General features: G+C 47.5%; 1 protein-coding gene across 2 annotated transcripts in view; it reads left to right on the top strand.

The window, feature by feature from the left end:
* The window catches only part of GRID1 (glutamate ionotropic receptor delta type subunit 1), a 666028-nt gene that overhangs the window by 586731 nt on the left and 58572 nt on the right, over positions 1–20725 (top strand). For both annotated transcript variants that reach the window (XM_082406733.1, XM_082406734.1), the window contains exon 13: positions 17062–17257. In XM_082406733.1, the coding sequence (XP_082262859.1) occupies positions 17062–17257 (196 nt within the window). The remainder of the gene's footprint in view (positions 1–17061; positions 17258–20725) is intronic.

Here is a 20725-nt window from a genome sequence, read left to right as displayed (position 1 = left end):
ATACAAGACTTCGGTTAAAGAAGAAGTGTTGTGTATCAGGATGCCTGCCCCTGTAACATGGGGATCACAGAAGGATGCCAGGGGTGGAATCTACTCTACTTTCCTGCTCTTAATGAGGCTAAGCTCATTCTATCTGTCTGCTCCTCTCTGCTTCTGCTTAGTTCTCTTCTCCTTACAGCCCAGTGAACATTCTCTGTATTTTCCTGAACTAGGGCAGCAGTGCTGTTGGAGGAGGAGGGAAATCTGAGAAAGATTGAGGAGGTCAACTTGAACATGCCTGTTGGGATATGACAGATGGGAGGAAGGCTGAAGTGAGGAAGAAGGACAGCCCAGGTCCTGGCTCCAGGGCCTGGGTGGCTGGTGATGCCTGACCTGATGTGAAGTGTACAGGGGAGGAGCAGTTGGGACCATAAGTTTTAGATGCTCATGGATGTCCATGTGGAGATGCCCAACAGGTAATTATAGTAAGGGAGCTCAGGATGAGGTGAGGTCACATCTCCTATAGTATCTGAAATCAGGGCATACAGCACAGACGACTACTAAAACTGATTTACTGACTACAGTGAAATTGACCTAAATAATGCAATGCAAACATGGAGTCTCTAAAATCATCCACCATCTCCTCATGCCTTACAAGTTAACCCCAACTAAATCTCTAACTTGTCCATGGAGAGTTGCTAGTACCTGCCCCTCCCTGGGGAGAAGAGCTTCCCCGGCTGGGAAGTCCAAGTCCCAGTGTAACCTCTGCTGTTGGGAGCGGAAACAGCAGACCATGGTCTTGCGGAGGGAAGCTCTGACCCTGGAGGGATGTCCCATCAGAAGGACTATCCCAGGACTGGTCCCCTGGACAAAGCCTTCTCATTGTACCCTGGCCTCTGATACCTCCTGTTTGATCAGAACAGTGCAGGGCGGTGATTTTAATCAAACATGGTCTTGAATTCTGCTGAGCCGTTGACTAGCCATACTGGGCCTCAGTTTCCTCATCCAAATTGACACCACTCTGTGTCAGTATATTGTGAAAATCGAGCACATAATAGCTATCCATTAAATATGAGCTACTCCCCAGGCCATATCAAGGGATGTTTACAAAAGTGATGGCCTAGTTCTCTACAAAAGAGGTGGGATATCAGATAGTCACTCTTGGTCTAGTTTCTCTGTCTGGTTTCGGGAGCTATTTGGGAGAACCGGAGCCGTGACCTCCAGGGGTGAGCTGTGTGCACTCCTCTCCCCCCTCCCCTCGGTGGAATTATGCTGATCTTGCCTGGCAACGTGCCTCTCTTCCTGAGACAGCCTGGAGATGCATATTTATGTATTTCCAGTCACACCCCCAGAGCTCAGATTTTCGTGTCCTTGGTGTCACTTTAATTAATACACTCCCGTGTGCTGGGTGACAAAATTAGGTTGCAGGGGTGGCAGGCGTTTATATCACGAGGGGAGAGAAAAAGGTGTTTTGCATCATTTTCCTTCTTGAACTCCGTTATTAATCTTTGCAATCAATACTCCTTTATTTTTGGCTCCAGGAGGTCGTAGGGTAGAATCAGACTGTCAAGCCATTTAAGGCCACATCTGCGTAAGTAATAGAGATGTTTTGTTACTTTCACTCCAGGTGAGGACATGTGTCCCTGGCTAGATGTGCCGGGGCCAAGCTCTGTGATTCTCATGCCAACTTTATGATATGTTTGATTTAGGTAACGTGCCTGGAACCTGCTGGGATGAAGTTGTTATTAAACACCATCTGTAGTTTTCACTTTAATTAATATAAGAACTAGGATCTCATGCTTTCATTACCATGTTAACCCTTTACAGCCATGGGAAGAAGCAGGGGAAGGTAGGAGTGTGGACTAGATGGCTCTTTAGAGACCTTTGGATCTGTGTGTTGACATCCTTCATCCTGAGCCCCAGGGCTTTGAGTGCATGTCTTGGGCTGGTCACTGCCCAGGTATGACCCTGGGGCTGCTGGAGTTTTCTTGAGTGGAAAGGAAACTGGAGTGTATAATAGAGGAGTCTACTGAAATATCAGTCATACCTATTTCCCTGACTCTGTAAGGGAATATACTTCAGCAACAACACTAATAATAATTGGAATGACAGCATCTATGCATATCATTTACTGGAAAAAGAGGGAGTTGTACAATAATGTGCTAGAAGTTGCCTAAGTGCTTTACATAAATTTTATCATTTGTTTGTTACCATATTGAACTATTATTGCAGATGAGGAAACCGAGGCAGAAAACCAGTTCACACAACTGGTATGTAGCAGGGCCTGGGTTCAAATGTAAGCTTGTTTGAACCAAAGCCAATGCTCTTCACTGGCATACAGCACTTAACAAGGTATTCATGCTGAAAAGCTGACAGGAAAGTCTCCAAGTTGAGAGGGGACCTATTGTGCCCTCCTGAGTTTCATTTCCTTTGGGGAAATGAAACCTCAGGTTCTATTATCTCTGCCACCACCATCTCCAAGGTACCCATGGCTACAGCTTCAAGCTCGGCTCTCAGTAAAGAGGCAGAACTCATCCCTTGGGTCCCCAAGCACAGCTAAGGTTGGCTGGGACTTTGAAATGCTTCCTCAGCCCATGCAGGATGATAAAACATGAATACCTTCAGACATTACAAGAGATTAAAAAACTGAAAACATAGATTGTGAGTCGAAGTGTAGCCTCAAAGTAATCCTCTAATTCCAAGAGAAGAGCATTTTGGAGTCAGACACCGCTAGGAAATCTTTGCTCACACCCCTACTGGCTGCAGGACCACATAAGTCACCTATTTCATATGTCTTGGCTTCCTCATAGGAAAATTGAGATGTTCATATTTAGCTGTCTTGGGTTTCATGAGGATTTGACAGGTGCCTGACACATAGTAGGTATTCTTTACACAGTGTGATTCTTCTTGCGGAAGGCTGTTACATGTGAGCTCTCAGGCTGTGATCTTTGACTCCCAGCTAGGAGCTCCTTACTGAGACCTGACTTCTGTGTTCCTGTTCTACTGCACATCAAGGTCAAGTGACTATTGCAGAGCCTCCGGAAGAGAAGAAAAAGAGAGAAAAGCATGGCTGAGGCAGCAGAGATGTGTGCTTATACATCCTTCATCCACTCAATCAAATGGAAGTGCACTGTCTACTTAGTGACTCTTGTGATCTGGGTATAAAGATCCAGGAACAGCCTGGCCCTGGTGCTCTAGGTTCTGAATCCCAGGAGACACGGGAGGTGGCTGTGAATGTGGATGGCCTGTGAACATGGCAGGAGGGAGACATTTGAGGCAGAGCCTTGATTTTGACAGACACAGCAATCTGGAAGGGTGGCAGACACAGGGCACCCCATCTTTGAACAACACAGTCCTTTGAAGATTCCCATGGAATGCTCATTTCTCTTGAAGATGACAGCCAGCATCTTCCTAAAATTTACCATCAACCCTCTCTGCTACATCGAGGAAGGGGTTGGCTTCGCTTTGGGTTTGTGGCTGGTTTTTGTGCATTTTTCTTTCATCCCTAGGCACCGTGAGGACAATATTATGCTGCTAAGAGTCAGGGAAGCCCACAGAGGCCTGAGCAGATGCCTTTGAAGGTGGTTAATTTGCTTTGCCCCATTAGGTGGGTTGTGGCCACAGCCTTGGTGTGACTTGGAGACAAGCTCCCGAGACCCCTGCTTCTGGGGAGGCGGCTGCCAGCTTCCCATAGGGGCAAGTCTCCTGGCATCTGGACAAACTGGATTTTAATTGCTAGAAGCCTGTTCTTTGTGGGGTCCTCCCCTCGGTAGCTCTGAGCCCTGACAGACACTGAAAAATGAGATTCCAGTTTTCAGAGAAAACAGTCCATGGCGCTGCTGCTTTGTCAGAAGCGAGAATCCTAAATAAGATGAGGTTTTGAGTTCCAGACCAGGCCATAGACTCATGAGATATCACAGTGGGGGGAGATCTAAGAGACCATATTGTCCAGGGGTTTCAGTCACGAATGTTTACAGGGCTGGATAGAGAGTGTCCATGAGGGTCTGAGAGCACTGGAGCTTGTGATGACCCAGAAATCACATGCCCACGTTAAAAGCATTCAAATTTAACACAAACACTACGCTGGACCAATCCAGCCACTCCTGGACCTGTCCTGAGGACTGGCAGTTTATAACCATGACACAGCCTAGTTATCTCATCGAATAGTTAGGGAAACTGAAGCAACCATTGATCAAGTGTGTCCCAGGGTCCAGCACTATTCTCAGGGCTTTTCCTGAATTCACTCAATCTTGTGAGTAGCCCTGTTGTGTAGATGAGGAAACCAAGGCACAGAGAGGTTGAGCATCTTATCCAAGGCCACAGAGCTAGCAGCGTAGCATGATACTCACAACCACAGTCTGACTCCAGCACTGAAGCTCTGGACCCCTGCCCTGCACTGTCCCCCCAGGACGGGTGCCCCTCAGAGCAGGGAGGTGCCGTGTTCTCTAGGCAGAGCCCAGAACCCAGGTCCCAGACCTCCCAGACTCACCAAACTAGCCCATGTTGCTTCTCTAACTTGCTCCTGTTTCTCAGGAGGTACCACGTCAAGGTGTAGAGCCAGGCTTTGCAGCCAGAACAGACAGATGTACACGCTCATCTCTAGTGCTGATGCTACATGGTCTTGGGTAAGTTGGCGCAAGTCTCTAATTCTTGCAGAAGTTAGTTGGCCTCACAGGGCCCTGAGAATGAGGACTGTGGTAACTTCCATCCAGAGCTATTAGGAGGATCCAGTAAAAGCGGAGATAGCACAAGGAAGGCGTGCGTATATTTGGATGCCCCCCTTAAGTGCCAGAATCCTTCTCTTTGTCCACCAGGCTGCAGAAACTTTTCCAGAAATTTATCTGGTGTGCTTTATCTAGTGTTCCACAGCTGGGTGTTTTGCTCCCATCAGACAGTCTCCTGTTGGACACTGCAGAGTTGTCCTGAGTGTTTTGCCCAAACCCTAAGAAGTTAATGGGATGAATAATTATCTTAGAGAACAAAAAGCAGGACCATGTGTAGTTCTGCCAGCATCCCGGTGCTGCAGCTGTAGGCAGTGTTCCTCTGCTCGGGCACAGGCAGCTTCCGACGGTGCCTGCCTGGGGAGTGAAGCAGACAGCCTCTGTCACTAGCCAGAGAGAGTGTCAGATCAAGGCCGTTTGGCTGGTGGGACTTCTGGGGTGGTGTGGCTGGCACCTGGCATTGCTAGTGGTGCTAGAAGAGCCTTTTGTCCAAGAGAAAACCAGCTGTAACTGAATGGTCCACAGCAGGGACATCACCCCCAGTTGGAGCTGGTTTGGGAAGACCTCTCAGGCATCTCAGAGATACAGGCCTGGGAAAGCTCGGGATCAGACAGACCAGCAAGCTCAACCTGGCCCTGGCATGGGACTAGCCCTAAAGACGTCATCATTTCCTCATCTAGGAAGGGGTCGAATAACTCGTCACGAAGTATGTTTCCATAGATGAAATGAGCTGACCCTCATGTAGCACCTGGCACATAGTAGGGCCCCCTCCATCCCTGAACCAAGCAAGACTCATCAGTATCAGAACATACCTCTGTCCTCCCAACTCCCTTCCCTAACCTCTCCATCGGCGTCCATATCCTTGTTAAGTGATTATTCTGCAGACTGATTCAGAATGGCTAACATCTTGTAGCTTCACGTTTAATTACAGCTAGGTTTGTATTGTTCAATAACGGACTCACATGCGCTAGTATTTTCTCTCCAGCTTCCCCACGTGACAAGGGCCTGAGTCTCCGATTTTTTGCGCAAGGAGTGCTAACTGCCCAGGCCCATAAACACACTCAAGTGGGCAAGATGTGTCATGTGCTATGATCCCTGCACTAGATGCTTTGGTTGGTTTCCCCGTCATACAAATCTGCCTCCTATGAGGTCACCATTCCGCTACCAAAGAACCCAGAGCTGCTCGTTTATTTTAACATTTGTCATAGCAAATGACATCCCTTAATCTGAATGTCCCAGCCCTCCAGCCATACCCCTCTCCCTCTTTCCTCTCTTCTTTCTGCCCTGGAGTCCTTCTGTGCACACACATACATGCACACACCCAGGCCCTGAATACATGTGCACAGGCGTGCATGCACACTCACGTGCAAGCACGTGGGCTCACTGTGACTCCTCAGCCCTGCCTTCTAACACACGTGTGATAGCTTTCTGCAGTACCTTCCCTACTGCCCATTGTACAGGACGTGCCCACCTGCTCATCTCCCACATGCTTGGACCCTGTAATTGTCCAGGGAACACCATCATTTTTGCTTTTCCATCCCATTATACTGGCCTATAAGTATTTTATGAATAATTATTTCCTCAATCCTATCCTTAGTGCTTCTCAGTTACTTACCATTTCTGCTCCCTTGTAGTAAACCATTAGTAGTTCCCAGGAGGTTCTGCTCTCAAGACATCCATGGTTTGAAAATACTATCACCTTTACACAGAACATCTTTTATTCCCTTCCAATGTCAATTTCCGCTTTCTCCTTAAGTCTCAACTTAAGCCCCGCCTTTCCTGCTAACCCTGTCTCCTTATCCCCACCCTCAATCTCTCATCTGCCAAGCTGGGATAGGTTCAACATCGTGTTCTAATGACTCTGAGCTATTTCTAGCAATATATTCTGCACGATATTTTTGATCGTCTGCTTACTTGTTAATCCTCCACACTTAGCTATGGGCTGCCTAACATCACTGTAGGATGGTGATCGAATGTGTGGGTTTTTGGATCAAGCCAGTCCTGAGTGGGGAGATGGCTCTTCTACTTCCTGCTTCTGTGGCCTTCCATAGTTGCTTAATCTCCTTGAGCCTTGATTTCTTCATCTGTAAAATGGAGGGATAATAATAACTTCATGAAATTATGGCCAAGGTTAAATGAAGCAATACCAATGAAGTCTTAGCACAGTGTCTGGAAGTTAGCATTATTGTAGCTTTCTTCTAGCATATCAAGTGACTGCATGCCGGGGAAGCTGACATAATAGAGGGGCTCAGTCAGACATCTGGAAAGAAGGAGCAGAGGGAGGGGAAGAGGGTGAAAACAAAAGCCAGCAGGGAGAGAGGAGACTCAGGCTGTTTCTCTGGAGCACAGAGGATGCAGGCTGTGCCAGGAGACAGTGAAGGCACCTTCACACCCTCCCGGAGGGCTGCTGCTATGATTTGCATTTCAGTCACATTTATGACAGCCTCATAATAGATTAAGAGCCCTAGCACTGATATATTAAAGGTTAATGGTGCATCCTGCTTTTGTATGGATTTGTGGCAGCAAATATTTGTGGGTACGGAGAGCTGGGAGCCAGTCGTGTTTTTGGCATGGTGGTATTGCCGCCTGGTGGAGCTGTTTGTGTGGGGCTCCCACCGAGTAGGAGGGGCATGGGAGCTAGGGAGGCAGACAGCAGCTGCTGGGGATTCAGACCCAGGAGGAGACTCTCAGCCAGTGCTGATTTCCGTCAGATCTGTAAGAAAGCTTGATCCTGAAGCTTCCAGACCCTGAGAAGAAAGCCCGTGGAGAACCCAGCCTGATCCCTGGGCTTCCTGGTGATTTGTTCCTGGCCTGGCTATGACCATGTAGCTCTGTGCTGCACCTCCTGGCCCAAGGCTACAGCTCTTCCATTCAAACTCCCCAAGCCATCAGTATGCTTGCTTCTCTGCAGATGACCGGCCCACGCTTGTCCTGAAAGGACACTGGTCAACCCAAGACCTTTCCAACAGAATATCCAACCTAGATAATGGGAAAGTGAGAAAAAGGCTAATTCGTTAATATATTATTCATGCACATAATAACCCATGTTTATTAGAGCATCTACTATGTGCCAGGCACTGTTGTAGATAGGGGGGGATATTACCACAATTTGGCTGGAACTTCCCTGGTTTTAGCACTGAGAGTCCTGTATCCCAGGAAACCTCTCTGTCCTGTGCAAACTAGGATGATTGGTCATGCAGGTGTAGGCACTGGTGACATTGCAATAAACCAGACAAGTCCCATTCTAGGGGGAGAACTGCCATGAAACAGCCTGTTATATATTTCTTTGTTTTTATCATATAATTTAAAGAGGGTGGTATTTTATAGAGGGTTGTCAATGAAGGTCTCATGGAGAAGGTGACATTTGATGTTCCCAAAGCACTGAGGGAATGAGCCAATTAGAGATGTGAGAGAAGAGTATATATCACATGGAAAAAAACAGCTGCAGAACCCCCAAGGCAGGAAGGCAGAGCAGCCAGTGTGGTGAGAGCAGAGGTATTGGGTCCAGATTGTGTGTGACCTTTCAGGCCATGTGAGGATTCGGGGTGTTTCCTGGAGAGGTGAGAAGCAATTGGAGGGTTTCTAGCAATGAGGTCACATGATCTGACTTAGATTTTGAAAGGATACCCTACTTATCCCCCAAGTAACAGACTACAGAGTTAAAGGTGGAAGCAAGAAAACCACTGGGGAGATGATCTCAATATCCAGGTAAGACACAGACTGGTTCATCATGAACGTAATGAGAAGCGATGTGATTCTGCATCTATCTTGATGGCAGAAGATATCAAACATGCTGAGATTGTATGTAAAATATGCAAGAGAGAGGAATCAGTAGTGACCCCATGGCTTTTGGCTACAGCATGTCAAAAATAGAGCAGCATTTGACCGAGGTGGATGAACTAAAAATAGAGGTTTGGTGGTAGGTTTTGGGGTTTGCGATTCAAGAACTTGGATTTGAACATGATTGGTGTAGGGACCTAATAGCCATCCAAATGGAGATGTCAGGGGGCAGCTGCCTAAAGTCAGCGGGGTGGATCAGGGCTGGGGTGGTCCATTGGAGTCATCAGTGTATAGATGTATCTACAGCCAATTGACTTGACCAGATCGTGGTGAAGGGGGGTCACCAGAGAAGAGAAGGAATCTGTGGATTGAACCCGGGACACCCCAAGATTCAGAGTCTGAAAAGAGAGCAAGAACTAGAAAGGAGATGGATAGGGAGGTGCCTGCAAGGTGGGAGAACTAAGAAAGAGTGCTGTCCCAGCAGCCAAGTGAGGGAGGGACAGATTGATCAAGTTTGTCAAATAAATGCTGGTGGGTGGGAGTAAAGTGAAGACTGGGAATGGGCCACTGTGTTTGAGAGATCATTAATGACCTTGACAGAAGCCGCTTCAGTTGAGTGGTGGGATGAAAACTTAAGCTAGGTTCATGAGAAATGGGAAGAGAGTAATGGAGGCAGTGACCATAGACAGCTCCCTAGAAGAACTGGAGAGTGGTTGGAGGAGGATGGGAATTCAAAGCAGGATTTTTTTTTAAAAGGTAGAAGATGTATGTGTTTGTATGCTGATGGAAATGACCTGTAGAGAGAAGCAATTTCATGATGTGGGAGATAAAGATGACAACTGGAAGGGCAATGTACTTGAGAAAGCAAGAAAGTCTGGGATCCAGAAGACAGAGTTAGAAATAACTAGGAGCAAAGGCAAAGCCAGTGTTTTGAAAAGCAGGTATTTGATGATTTTTGAAAAGGAAGTTCTTTATAGAGAGGCAAATTTCTCTACTGATTACTTCTACTCTCTTAGGAAATTGGAAGTAGGGTCCTTATCTGAGAGTCATCTAAGAGAGTGGGAGGGTGAATTGAACAGGAGAATTTAGATTGCCAGGCAGCGTTAGGGGTCACTTGAGGTTAGTGGTCATGATTCTAAAGTTAGGCCCATCACTGTGCTAGTCTCCAATTTGGATTTTCTCCAGCCATATTCAGCTGTAAACACAGAGTTGTTTTTAAACTAGACTTGATTCTTCCAGAAAGCATGAACTCAGCACCCACTGTCTGTCAGACCATATGAGGGGTGACAGGGATCCAGAGATGTACACAGAGTCCGGCCCTGAGGGAGCCCACTGTCAAGGTGGGGGAAACAGGCATGTCAATGGCCACATGAAGTCCAGGAGGTAGGATAGGCTTAGGATAGACTAAGCGGGGAGCACATAGAGGGGGCATAGGCCCAGGGGGGAATCCACTCTCTCTACTGGAGATGACAGCTGAGCTGATTCCTGGAAGGAGGGTGGGTTTTAGTCACATGAAGGCAGGGAACTGCGTGGGGAACAGACAGTGAGCCTGAGTGAAGGCTCAGAGGCCTAAGAGAGCAGGACATCCACCAGGCTAACACCCGAGAGCAGGGTAGTCTGAGAAGAGGCTGGAGGAGGTAAAACGGGGTGCAGAAGTCTCCATGGGCTGAGCACCCATTGCCAATGGTATTGGCGGTCCCCGGATTAGACCCAGTGAAAGATGTGGATATTCAACCTCTGCCACATGCCAGGGCCTGGGCTTGGTACCTGGCCCAGTGTTATCTGACCTGACTGAGGTGATCCTTCAGCACCTATTACTGAGCACCTATTACTATTAGCACCTATTACTGATTCTTCAGCACCTATTACTGAGCCTTGCTCACTTCCAGGGTCTAGACTGCATTTAGCAAATCACAAACATGTGATGCATATGCCCTTCTTTCAGAAACTCCTGTCTAGCCACCCCCATCTGCTTTGGCAGCCAAGGGCACCTGAGCTGAGCTGAATCCAAGCAGAAAATGTGCAAGTAAGGGAAACTCCAGCCTGCTTTGGTGAGGGAATCTTGGTCCTGACGGGCCCTGGATGCCCAGGATGGCTCAGCCCCCCTGGGGTTAATACGGGCATGTTTGTCTTGCTCCAGGGACGGAAGATGCAACTATCACAGCCCCTTGGAGCCCTCTCCCTACAGTCAGCGGGGCACGAGTGTAGTGGGGCAGGAGAGAGGCCTCTTTCTTCCAAGCGGATCTTGGCTGCAGGGGCGGTTGGTGGAGGGGGTGGACGTGGAGGAGACAGAATAGTACAGAGCTAAATTCCCAAGGCCCAGAACTGACACTTGGGCAGCAGGAGGATTTGTTAAGTCATTCAGATCACACTTGTGTTTACAATATAATAAAAAATGCAAATTTTACAGAAATACATTTGTAAAAAGTAGAAGTCTCACTACTGTTCAGTGCACATTCCTCCTGTTCTTGTCCCTATATTTACATACATTTATTAATGGTTACTCTTTATAAGAATGGAAATATACTACATACAAATGCATTGAGGTTTTTTTTTTTTTTTTTCCTTAGCGTACTTTGGGCCTCTTTGATTTTCAATAGTAATCAAAGAAATGGGATTTGGAGGGAAAAGAATGTGGAGGGAAGATTGGGGGAGGGAGTGAGCACACATCAGCTGGGTACCCGGTACCCACCGGGCCCTCTGTGACTGGCACGTGGGGCACACTTTTGAAGAAGGGCTTCCTGGCCTCCTATGTCCTACAAAGAGGCATTTTCCTGCCACGTGACCCTCATCCCGTGTATAAGTGTCCTCATACAGTGTTAACCTGACAGTTTCCTGATCTGGGATTCTGATCTGCAGTCACTCAGATGACAGCCTATGGATACAAAGGAGCCCCGTGTAATATCCAGCATCGCCTGCCCCAGCCTCCCGGGGGGGTCCCTGGTCCATGTTAAGGGGGCCATTCCAGGGGAGAGAGGCTGATGAGCTTCGGGCCTGCCGGCCTCTGCTCCTTGGAAGGCAAGCGTCTCCAGGTCTAAGCCCTGCCCTCAGCAGTCTCTACTCTCACCTCCTCCCAGACCCGCTCAAGAAGAAGTAGTGAAGAAACACATGCCCTCGATGTCAGCTCCAATAGCTAAAACACCCCCCTGCATACTTCATATAATCACTTCCTCCATCATTTTCTGTAACCCTTACTTTGCTTTATTACTCTTCGTAACACTTTTCATCACTGGAAACATGACATTGGCAGTCGGCTGACTACGTCCCCACAGGCCACATCTGGCCAGCAGCCTATTTTCCTGCAGCCTGCAAGCTAAGATTGTTTTTCTTTTTTTGAAACATTTTACAATGTTCTAAAAAAAAACCCCAAAACACAAAATCAAGGAATATGCAACAGAGTGGTATGTGGCCCTTATTGCCTACATACGTGCTCTCTGTCCCTTCCCAGAAAATTTGCTGACCCCAGCATTTTGTAATTATTGGTTCTTTTGTTTGTTGCTCATATGTTTGTTTCTCTCTCCCACCTCCATCATGCAAACTCCACAAGAGTGGGAACTTTGCGTTGCTCATATCCTTAGACCTAGAACAGTGCTTGACAGAAGCAGATGCTCAGGAAATAGGATTTTTTTTTCATTGGATGAAGGGAAGAATGAAGACCCTGAGATGCCTGTCAGGGCCCAAGGCTGAGAAGCATCTTGGAGTGTCTCAGCCTTCACCTGAGGTCCTGTTCGCTTGAAGAACCCAGGTCTGGGGTGGAGAGAATGGGAAACGTGGCAGAGCCCTGGGTTGGAGCCACTGCATGGGAGAAGGATTAGTGAGACTGGAAGCACAGGGGGAGCCCTGGGAAGAAGCTCAGGAAGGGCAGGGAAATGGGCAGCTCTGGTACCCAAATGTCCCGGAAGGAGGCTGTGGAAACCTGACCAGGCAATCCCAACTGATTGGCACAGCACCATTCTTGTCGAGTCAGACACGAGAGAGAAAAGTGAGGGGGCTTCCCTGGTGGCGCAGTGGTTAGGAATCCGCCTGCCAATGCAGGGGACATGGGTTCGAGCCCTGGTCTGGGAAGATCCCACATGCCACAGAAGCAACTAAGCCCGTGCGCCACAACTACTGAGCCCACGAGCCACAACTAGTGAAACCGGTGCGCCTAGAGCCCGTGCTCTGCAACAGGAGAAGCCACTGCAATGAGAAGCCCGCACGCTGCAACAAAGACTAGCCTCCGCTTGCCGCAGCTAGAGAAAGCCCATGTGTAGCAACGAAGACCCAACTCAGCCAAAAATAAATAAATAAAATTAATTAATTAATAAAAAAAAGAAAAGTGAGGCTGCTAGAATGATAGCAAAGGCATCTGTGGGCTGTAGTTATGACAGCTTCAGATTACAAGGATGAGCACCCCCACCTGCCTGTAACTTTTGGGGTACTCCACTAGTTCCTTTTCTGTTACTCTCTCTTTTTTCCTTTTTGGCTGCATCGTAACATGTGTGATCTTAGTTCCCTGACCAGGGATGGAAGCCGTGCTCCCTTCAGTGGAAGCACAGAGTCCTAACCACTGGCCCACCAGGGAATTCCCATTCCTTTTCTCCTTAGGCAAGAATAACAGGGCTTTGGGATTTAGATTTATCAGACCCGTGACGATGGCAACCCCACAGTTGTTGAAATCTGTTTTACATATACTGTATATTGATTCTCCTCTTGTTGCAAATGTATTTATCTTCATTGCCAATGTATTTCTGTAACATGCAAAGATGTATTTATACATTCTGTGTTATTGATTTTTCTCATGCTGCAAACAATTTATCTCTTTGTTAATGAAAATGTACCTGGGAAATAGTAAGATTGATTTATGGAGAAAGGTACGGAGAGGGAGGGAGGTGGTGCCGGGCTGGGTAGACTGTCCTTGGCCACAGCTGAAGGAGACATTGTGGGACTTCCAGAAGGTGCCTGTTTAATTGGAGGAAACTGCTCTCAGAGGCAAGGGATGCTTACAAAGTTCTTTTGTGAGACAGTCTGATGTGCTCACAGGAGTCAGCTATGCTTTCAGCTAGGGAAGATCCCAAAAATCAGCCATCCAGGCCAGGAGATGCAGAGAAGCAGCTCCTATTGGTCCCAAACCCAGTTTCAATAGGGTTCAATTGAGTAAAAGATACTGGCTCAGTGGAAAGCATGGAAGAGAGGCTAAGCTTTGCCATGGGAGGATTGTAACACTCATTGTTACTAAAAGGTGAGGTAAGGAGATAGGCAGCCGAGCACAGAGCTGGGTGTCAGCTGCTAAGTCTGCATGCCTGCACAGGACACTTAATTAGTCAATCCAGACCCAGGCAGGCTTCCTTTTCTAGAAATCCTTTCTTTAGCTCTGGCCAACAGGCTAGGTGCTTCTCCTGTGTGCTTCCGGGACCCCTCATGCAGAACTCTGCTTTAGTCCCTCTCACATTGTTTAGTTACTGTTGGTTTACTTCTCTGACCACTCATCACCCGTCACTATGAACTCCTTGATGAGGCCCACCATCCATTCCTTGCCTATGTGCCTCTGTGCCTTACCTAGTACCAACTAACTAACTAACTAGCTAGCTAGCTAACTGTGGATGAGACACCTGGTTGAATGACTTCAGCCAGTTGCATCATGCATGATTTTGGTTTAAAGAGACACCACCTGTGACAGGAAGATCTCCTCCATCTCTGTGGTGAGGGTGCTTGGACACTTGCTAGCAGTTGTTGCTGAAGAGACTGTTTTGAGAAACATGCTCAATTAAGTGTGCTGCTAGTGCAGCCTTCTCCAGGCTAAGCCTCCCTTGCTTGTTCGGATGGGCGTCTTATCTGATGTGAACATCTGTCTTCTGCTGACTGATGGCTTGGAGCCTGGATGGCTGGCTGTTCTTTATTCCTCCTTCCATGTCCCTTCCAAAGCTGGGCACTCGGACAAGAGGATGAGTGCCCCAGGGAGATGACAGCTTTGGTCCATGAGTAGTCGGGCCCTCCCGCCAGATTCCAAAGAGCCTAAGGTTTAGTCACTCTGAAATATGATGGTAGTACTTACTGTGTGTTAATGAGCTTGGAGACCTTCCTTGAAAGAAGCAATGTGCCTTTAAGATGGGAAAGATCCCTCTACACAGACTCATGGCTGCAGGAGGTGATGGATGGAGGCCAGGGGGCTGGCACAACAAAGATGACAGTGGTGTTTTGGGATGGGAACAGTGACCTCTAAGGGGACAGAAATGGACATGAAGCCATTAACATTTGGGCTGCCTGCTTGCATTCCAGAGACGCTCCCCGAGCCTCTGGCCAGGAGCTCCGTTGTGAATAAATACCAAGAGGAGAGAGGAAATCTACATTTCAAACATGGGGATGAAACAGTAGTGCTGAACTCCTTGGCCATTACACATTCATTCCAGACTCACGGAAACTGCAGTAATTTAGAGCTGTTCAGTATTTAGACTCAACTGTGTAATTCATCCTGATGTTTCCCATTCATCAAAGCCTTGTGTTTGTTTGTATTACCATGAGAAAAATAAAAAATGCGGGGGGGAAAAAAAGATCCCTCTTCCTTTCATTACAGGCAGATTACGACAGAGTTAAAACCCTCGGGGCCCTTTAAGCAAAGGAACATCTTGCTTCAATTAGATATAAATAATGAACAATAATTAGAAAGATTTCTTCATCAAATTTGTTATTTTGTGTTTTCTTTCATCTGTAATGTACTGAAACGAATACTGAGCTCTGTTTCTGGGCCATGTAGCAGGGCCTGAAGGAATTCCATGGAATGTGTCTCCAAAACAGGAGGAAGCATCCATTGCTGGTTCCTCTGTGTACAGGCTGTGTAGGCTGGCAACTGCCCTGGGTCTAGCGCTGAGGATGCAAATACTGGGCTACTTTGGCCCTATCTACTGAGGACCCAGCCATATCATAATAGCAGAAGTATTGCTACTAGTTCCTGGGCACTGAGTTTATATCAGTCACTGCTCTAAGAGTTGAACACATATCACCTCATTTCATCTTCACAGCAGCCTCTGCTACAGGCTCTGCTTCTAGCCCTATTCTTTTAAACATTTGGGAACTGAGGCACAGAGAGGTCAGCTAACTTGCCCAGGCCCATAGTGTTAGTGCTGGTGGAGCTGAGAGGCAAGGCAGGTAGTTGGACTCCAGAGCCCCTGCTTTACCCATTCTGCTGTGCTGCTCCCTGCAATCACAGTGAGCTCTTACTGCCGTAGAAGCCATGCAGGGTATAGAGATGGTCAGGGAGGCGGGGGATGGCGATGTCTTCCCACAGGGAAAGGCGGCAGCTGGAACTTCAGGGTGTTTGCAGAAGTGTATCAGGTGGATGAGTAAGATAAAGGGATTCCAGGAAGAGGGAGCTCCATGGTTTGGTGCCGTAAATGGGGACTGTGTGGGATTTCTCATTTCAGCCTTGGCTTTGGGGTCCTGTGGATGCAGGAGCAACAGGGGAAGATGAGATCAGAAGATGGAGGGTTGTGTAGATCAGGTGGAAATGACTGGATCTCTTTGTGGGAACGGTGACTCAGTGAGAGGTGGGGATGATGATTCTGGTTGATTAAAAGGAGAGACAGATTCCCAGAAGAGAAATAAAGAGGGATCAGGTTGGAGCCTGCAGAGAGAGGCTGGCTCACCCTTGAGCTTTTTGTGTTTTGCAGTTCTGTCCTCTCAGCACACAGAGTCAGGTACTGCTCATCTCGGGACAAGTGAAAACTTTATGCCAGTTGGTCCTTCCTGATGTGACTCTTCCTTCTACCCCAAGGAAGGCACTGTTCCTCTGCCCCCAGCTCAGACATCTGCTCCTGGACAGCTGGTGGACCTACCTGATGTACCCCTCCCTGCATCATGCACCTGGCCTGAGCTACTTGCTTCTCCTCCATGTACAACAGACTGAGGCTCTCAGAAGTGCTTTGTTTTATCTTCATCACCTTTTGAATAACTGTCAACACTTCAAAGTCAAGAGATTTCATGTACAAACCCAGATTTCTTTATTGAAAAACAAACTGGGCGGAGATTCTTAAAAGGCAACAATTGGGTGGAACTCCAGAACAGCTGCAGGCTTTGGAGGGAACATGCCTCTTCACTGACACAACCTCTGAGTGTGTGTCTGCCCCACGCCATCTCTGAGTGTCAGAGACCAGTCACCATCGTCAGTCTTGCCAACGTGTCTCTCTTTCCTGTGCTTCTGCAGGAATTTGAGTTGGAGACCTTCAGTGTACAGCCTCCCATGTTGCCCTGACTCTTTCATATTGTGACTGTCTGTCTATATGTTTCTACAGCTAGACTCTAAGCTCCTTGAGGGCAGGAATCATGTCTTTCTCATCCTTTTGTCCTTCAGGCTCAGCACAGAACCTGGTTTTAGGTGTTCAGTGACATTAATGGATTAATCTACACTGAGGAAACGTAACTGGGGTAGAATGAGGCCCTGGCGAGTGGTGCTCCAGGCTGAGGGACTCATACTGCTGGGGGTTGGCAGTGAAGGATGTGGACGGTGGCCACAGCCAAGCTCCGACCTCAGGAGGGCCTTGTAGCCCATGTGTGTCCCTGCAAGTTGCAACATGTACCCATGTTTCATGCCCATTTTGTATTTCAGGACGTTCCAGGACCTGTCCAAACAAGTGGAGATGTCTTACGGCACCGTCCGGGATTCTGCTGTGTACGAGTACTTCCGAGCCAAGGGCACCAACCCTCTAGAGCAAGACAGCACATTTGCTGAGCTCTGGCGGACCATCAGCAAGAATGGAGGGGCTGACAACTGCGTGTCCAGCCCTTCAGAAGGCATCAGGAAGGTAGGCGAGAGCTGGCCACCTGGGCATGTGTGTGCTGTGACAGGGGCCATGGGGACTGTCATCCTTGGGGAAGGAGATACCTTCCCAGAGGCATCTCCTTTGAGTATCCCTGTCACCTGCAAGGTGATCCATGTTAGCAGCCTAGATAGACACTTCTCATAAGCATGTGGGTATCAGGTAAAGAGGCACACATTCTTTAGGTAGACGCCCATTTTTGGCCAGAGAAGCAAAGGGGCTGGTCCTTATGGCCTTTCTAAGTTTCCAAAGGGTCAGGGAAGAACAGACAGGTTAAGCCCAAGACATGGACCTCCCTCCTCCTGGGCTCAGAGGATGGTGGCGCAGAGGGGACTCCCCACCCCAGGTGAGAACACTTGGCAAAAGCAGACACAGAGGACCAGGTGAGAGGTAGAGGGAGTGGGGAGACAGGGTTCAGGGGAGGGTGGGCACACTGCAAGATCTAGCTGTGGAGCAGAGGTGTGCTTGGGAGATGGTGGTAAGGACAGCAAGCTCGGGATGGAGGCTGAACGGGAGGAGGAAGGGCAGAAAAAGGTTAATACATTCTTCAGCAGTGGGTTAGACTTTGCTCATTTATTACAGTGAATTTCCACAGTGACCCGAATTAATCATGATTATCCCATTATACAGATGAGAATCAGAGCCGTGGGTCACACTCCTTGTTAATTTTGATGCCTGGGGTTCCAGACTGAGGGGTTTGGTATTTATCTGCCACGTGCTGCAGAACTCTTGAAGGTCCATGAGGAGGAAGGTGGTGGGATGAAGGCAGGTGTCATCAGGATGTTGCTGGTGGTGGCACCTTCTTCCCAATGACCCTCACATGCAGAGGCTACTAGCTCTTGGTCATTAGTGAATGATGCAAGAAAGATGTGCACCGTGGCCAACACTACTGCCTCTCTGGGTAGACCAGCTGTCCAGCCTGTCTCACTCAGCATCTCTTCCCTTCTGTTCCCTATTCAACCTACCCCACCACCTCTGCGGAACCTTCACACACGTGCATTCACACACACATACCCACATGCATGCACACACCTGTCCAGCCTGCCTCAGTGTGTCCTACCTTTCCCTACCCATCAATTCTACCGCTGCAGAACCTTCTTACAGGCTCTCACACAAAGTCACTCATGCACACGCTCCCACTACTCACACACACTAATGCACACACATATTCATGTACGCACATACCCGTGTTCTACATCCCCAGCCATTTGGCCATCCCTTAGCCTTACTGCAGAAGGCAGTGGATATAAGGGGGCAGTCTGCAGAAAGCTTAGGGGCCACTAGGGCCCGCCACCTTGCTCTTCATGATGAGAAGAGTCCTCAGCAGTTTGCCAGCCCCTCTCAGGACAGCCCCAGATGGGTCCAAGGAGAGAGGCAGAGCCTGAGTCCTGCTTCAGAAGCAATAGGCCCTGGCCCCTGAAGGCAGTGCTTTGTGTGGCGTGGGAGCCCCCGGGGCACGTGTGCTCACAGGGCAGTTGGCTTGGGGTGGTTTCTCCCTGTCGTTTAGCGAAGTTGAGCAGCAGAGAGTGTCTGGGCTCTGGGGCCTGGCACGTTTGGCTGTGAATCCCAGTCCCACAGCTCACCAATGACATAAAACTGAGCACACCACTCTCCCTGTCGGGAACCTCTCAGTGTTGAGAGAGGCCTGGGCAACTTCCTGTTTCGGGTTCCCTTTACACACTTAAAACATTTAAAAGTACACGTTATGGTAGATTTGGAATGTTTATATTTAACCAAGTGATATCTTGACAAAAATAATAGAATGCAACATAAATGTGCTATTCCCATGCTCACAAGGTTTATTAAAACCTCTTACGTCCTCGTGCACAGAGAAATATGGCGTCCTCACCTTGAACTGCTGGGTCTTCTTTCATCCCTGACAGTGGATCTTTGTGGCTGTAGGTGACTTCATTTGGAGATAATGAATACAAAGTTGATTTAAGACCTTTTATGAATATAAGGCTTGGGCCAAATGGCCTTCGAGTTTCCCTTCTCTGATTTCCTTGTCTCTCACAGAGAGCCAATACTCCCATCCAAACTGGATGCTTATGAAGATTCATTGCAACAAGGCTACAAAAAGAACTTATAAAAGAAAAGATAGCAGCTTTTGACTTTATCAAACTTCTGTTCATTACAAGGCACTTTAAAGAAAATAAAAAGGCAAGTCACACACTACGAGTGGATATTTACAATGCATATAGTCAATATAGGATTAATATCCTATATGAAGAACTTTTAAAAATTAATAAGAAAAGCTCAAACAATTTAATAGAAAAATGGGCTAAAGACTTGAACAGGACTTTCACAGAAGAGACACCACATATGGCCGATAATCATATGAAGAGATGTTCAAAGTCATTAGTGTTTCCAGAAAAGGAAAATCAAGACCATAAAGATATATCACTCACTTTACCTCAATTAGACTTGCCCCAAATGAGAGGTGGTAGAAAGGATGGGAGTAACAGGGGGTTAATTGCTGGTGGTAGTGTACTCAGTACAGTCACTTTGGAAACAAGTTTGTCATTCTAGTAGAAAATGGAACATTTGCATACCCAATGACTCAGCAATTCCACTCCTATACATCCACCCAAAACAAACTTCTGCAGCACCTCAGGGATAAGAAAGACCATGGTAGCATTGCTTATAGAGCCAGAACCCTGGAAACAATCCAAATGAGCATTAACAAGTTAAAAAATAAGGCCTGCAATGAAATGAATGAACCACAGCTTCATGTAATAGTATGGATGAATCTTAGCTGAATAATATTGAGTAAAAAAAAGAGCATTAAAGGCAATTTCATATAGGTCAACTAATAGAAAATAACATTCAACATAACACCCTTTTAAACACAGGCATACACACATCCAAAGTAATGGTAAAATATAAGACTCAGGGAAGGGGTTACTACAGATGGGAGAGACAGAGCAAGAGGAAGGAGAGAAGCGTATTGTTGGCTCTAAGTCAGGGTCAGTGTTAGCTTTATAGTCAGTCTTTCCTTTCTGTTTTTTTTTAATTTTTCATTTCTCATTAAAATAAATAATTAATAAGTTAATTTTAAAATAGGGCCGTTCCTAGACAAAAGGACGTGTGTCCTGAACCAAGGGTTGTGATTAATCTCATTCTTTGCACCTACCTACTCTTTCAAATAAATAATTCCAGGCCAGCCAGGCAGAGTTTGATTTAAGACCTTTAAGACACACCAGCCGCTTCTCTCCTTGCGGGCGCCCAGGTGCAGGCCTACTCCTGGTGTTCCTCAAGAAGGCCAACGCCACCAGTAATGCCCTCTGGAGCACGATAAACCTGGAAATGGGTCGTTAAAGAAATATCTCCCCATCATCCTATTTACTCCTAGTCCATAGTTGGCACCTTAGAAATCATCACCCTCTGGTGATATTTAGGGTCTTACGCATGAATAAAACAATGTTAAAAAAGTAAGTGGTGGAAGATGCAAAA

Source organism: Balaenoptera borealis (assembly GCF_965194805.1).
Source record: "Balaenoptera borealis genome assembly, chromosome: 10".
Classification (NCBI taxonomy): Eukaryota; Metazoa; Chordata; class Mammalia; order Artiodactyla; family Balaenopteridae; genus Balaenoptera; species Balaenoptera borealis.
The sequence above is the reverse complement of the archived record's forward strand: the minus strand, read 5'-3'. Positions and strand labels throughout refer to the sequence as shown.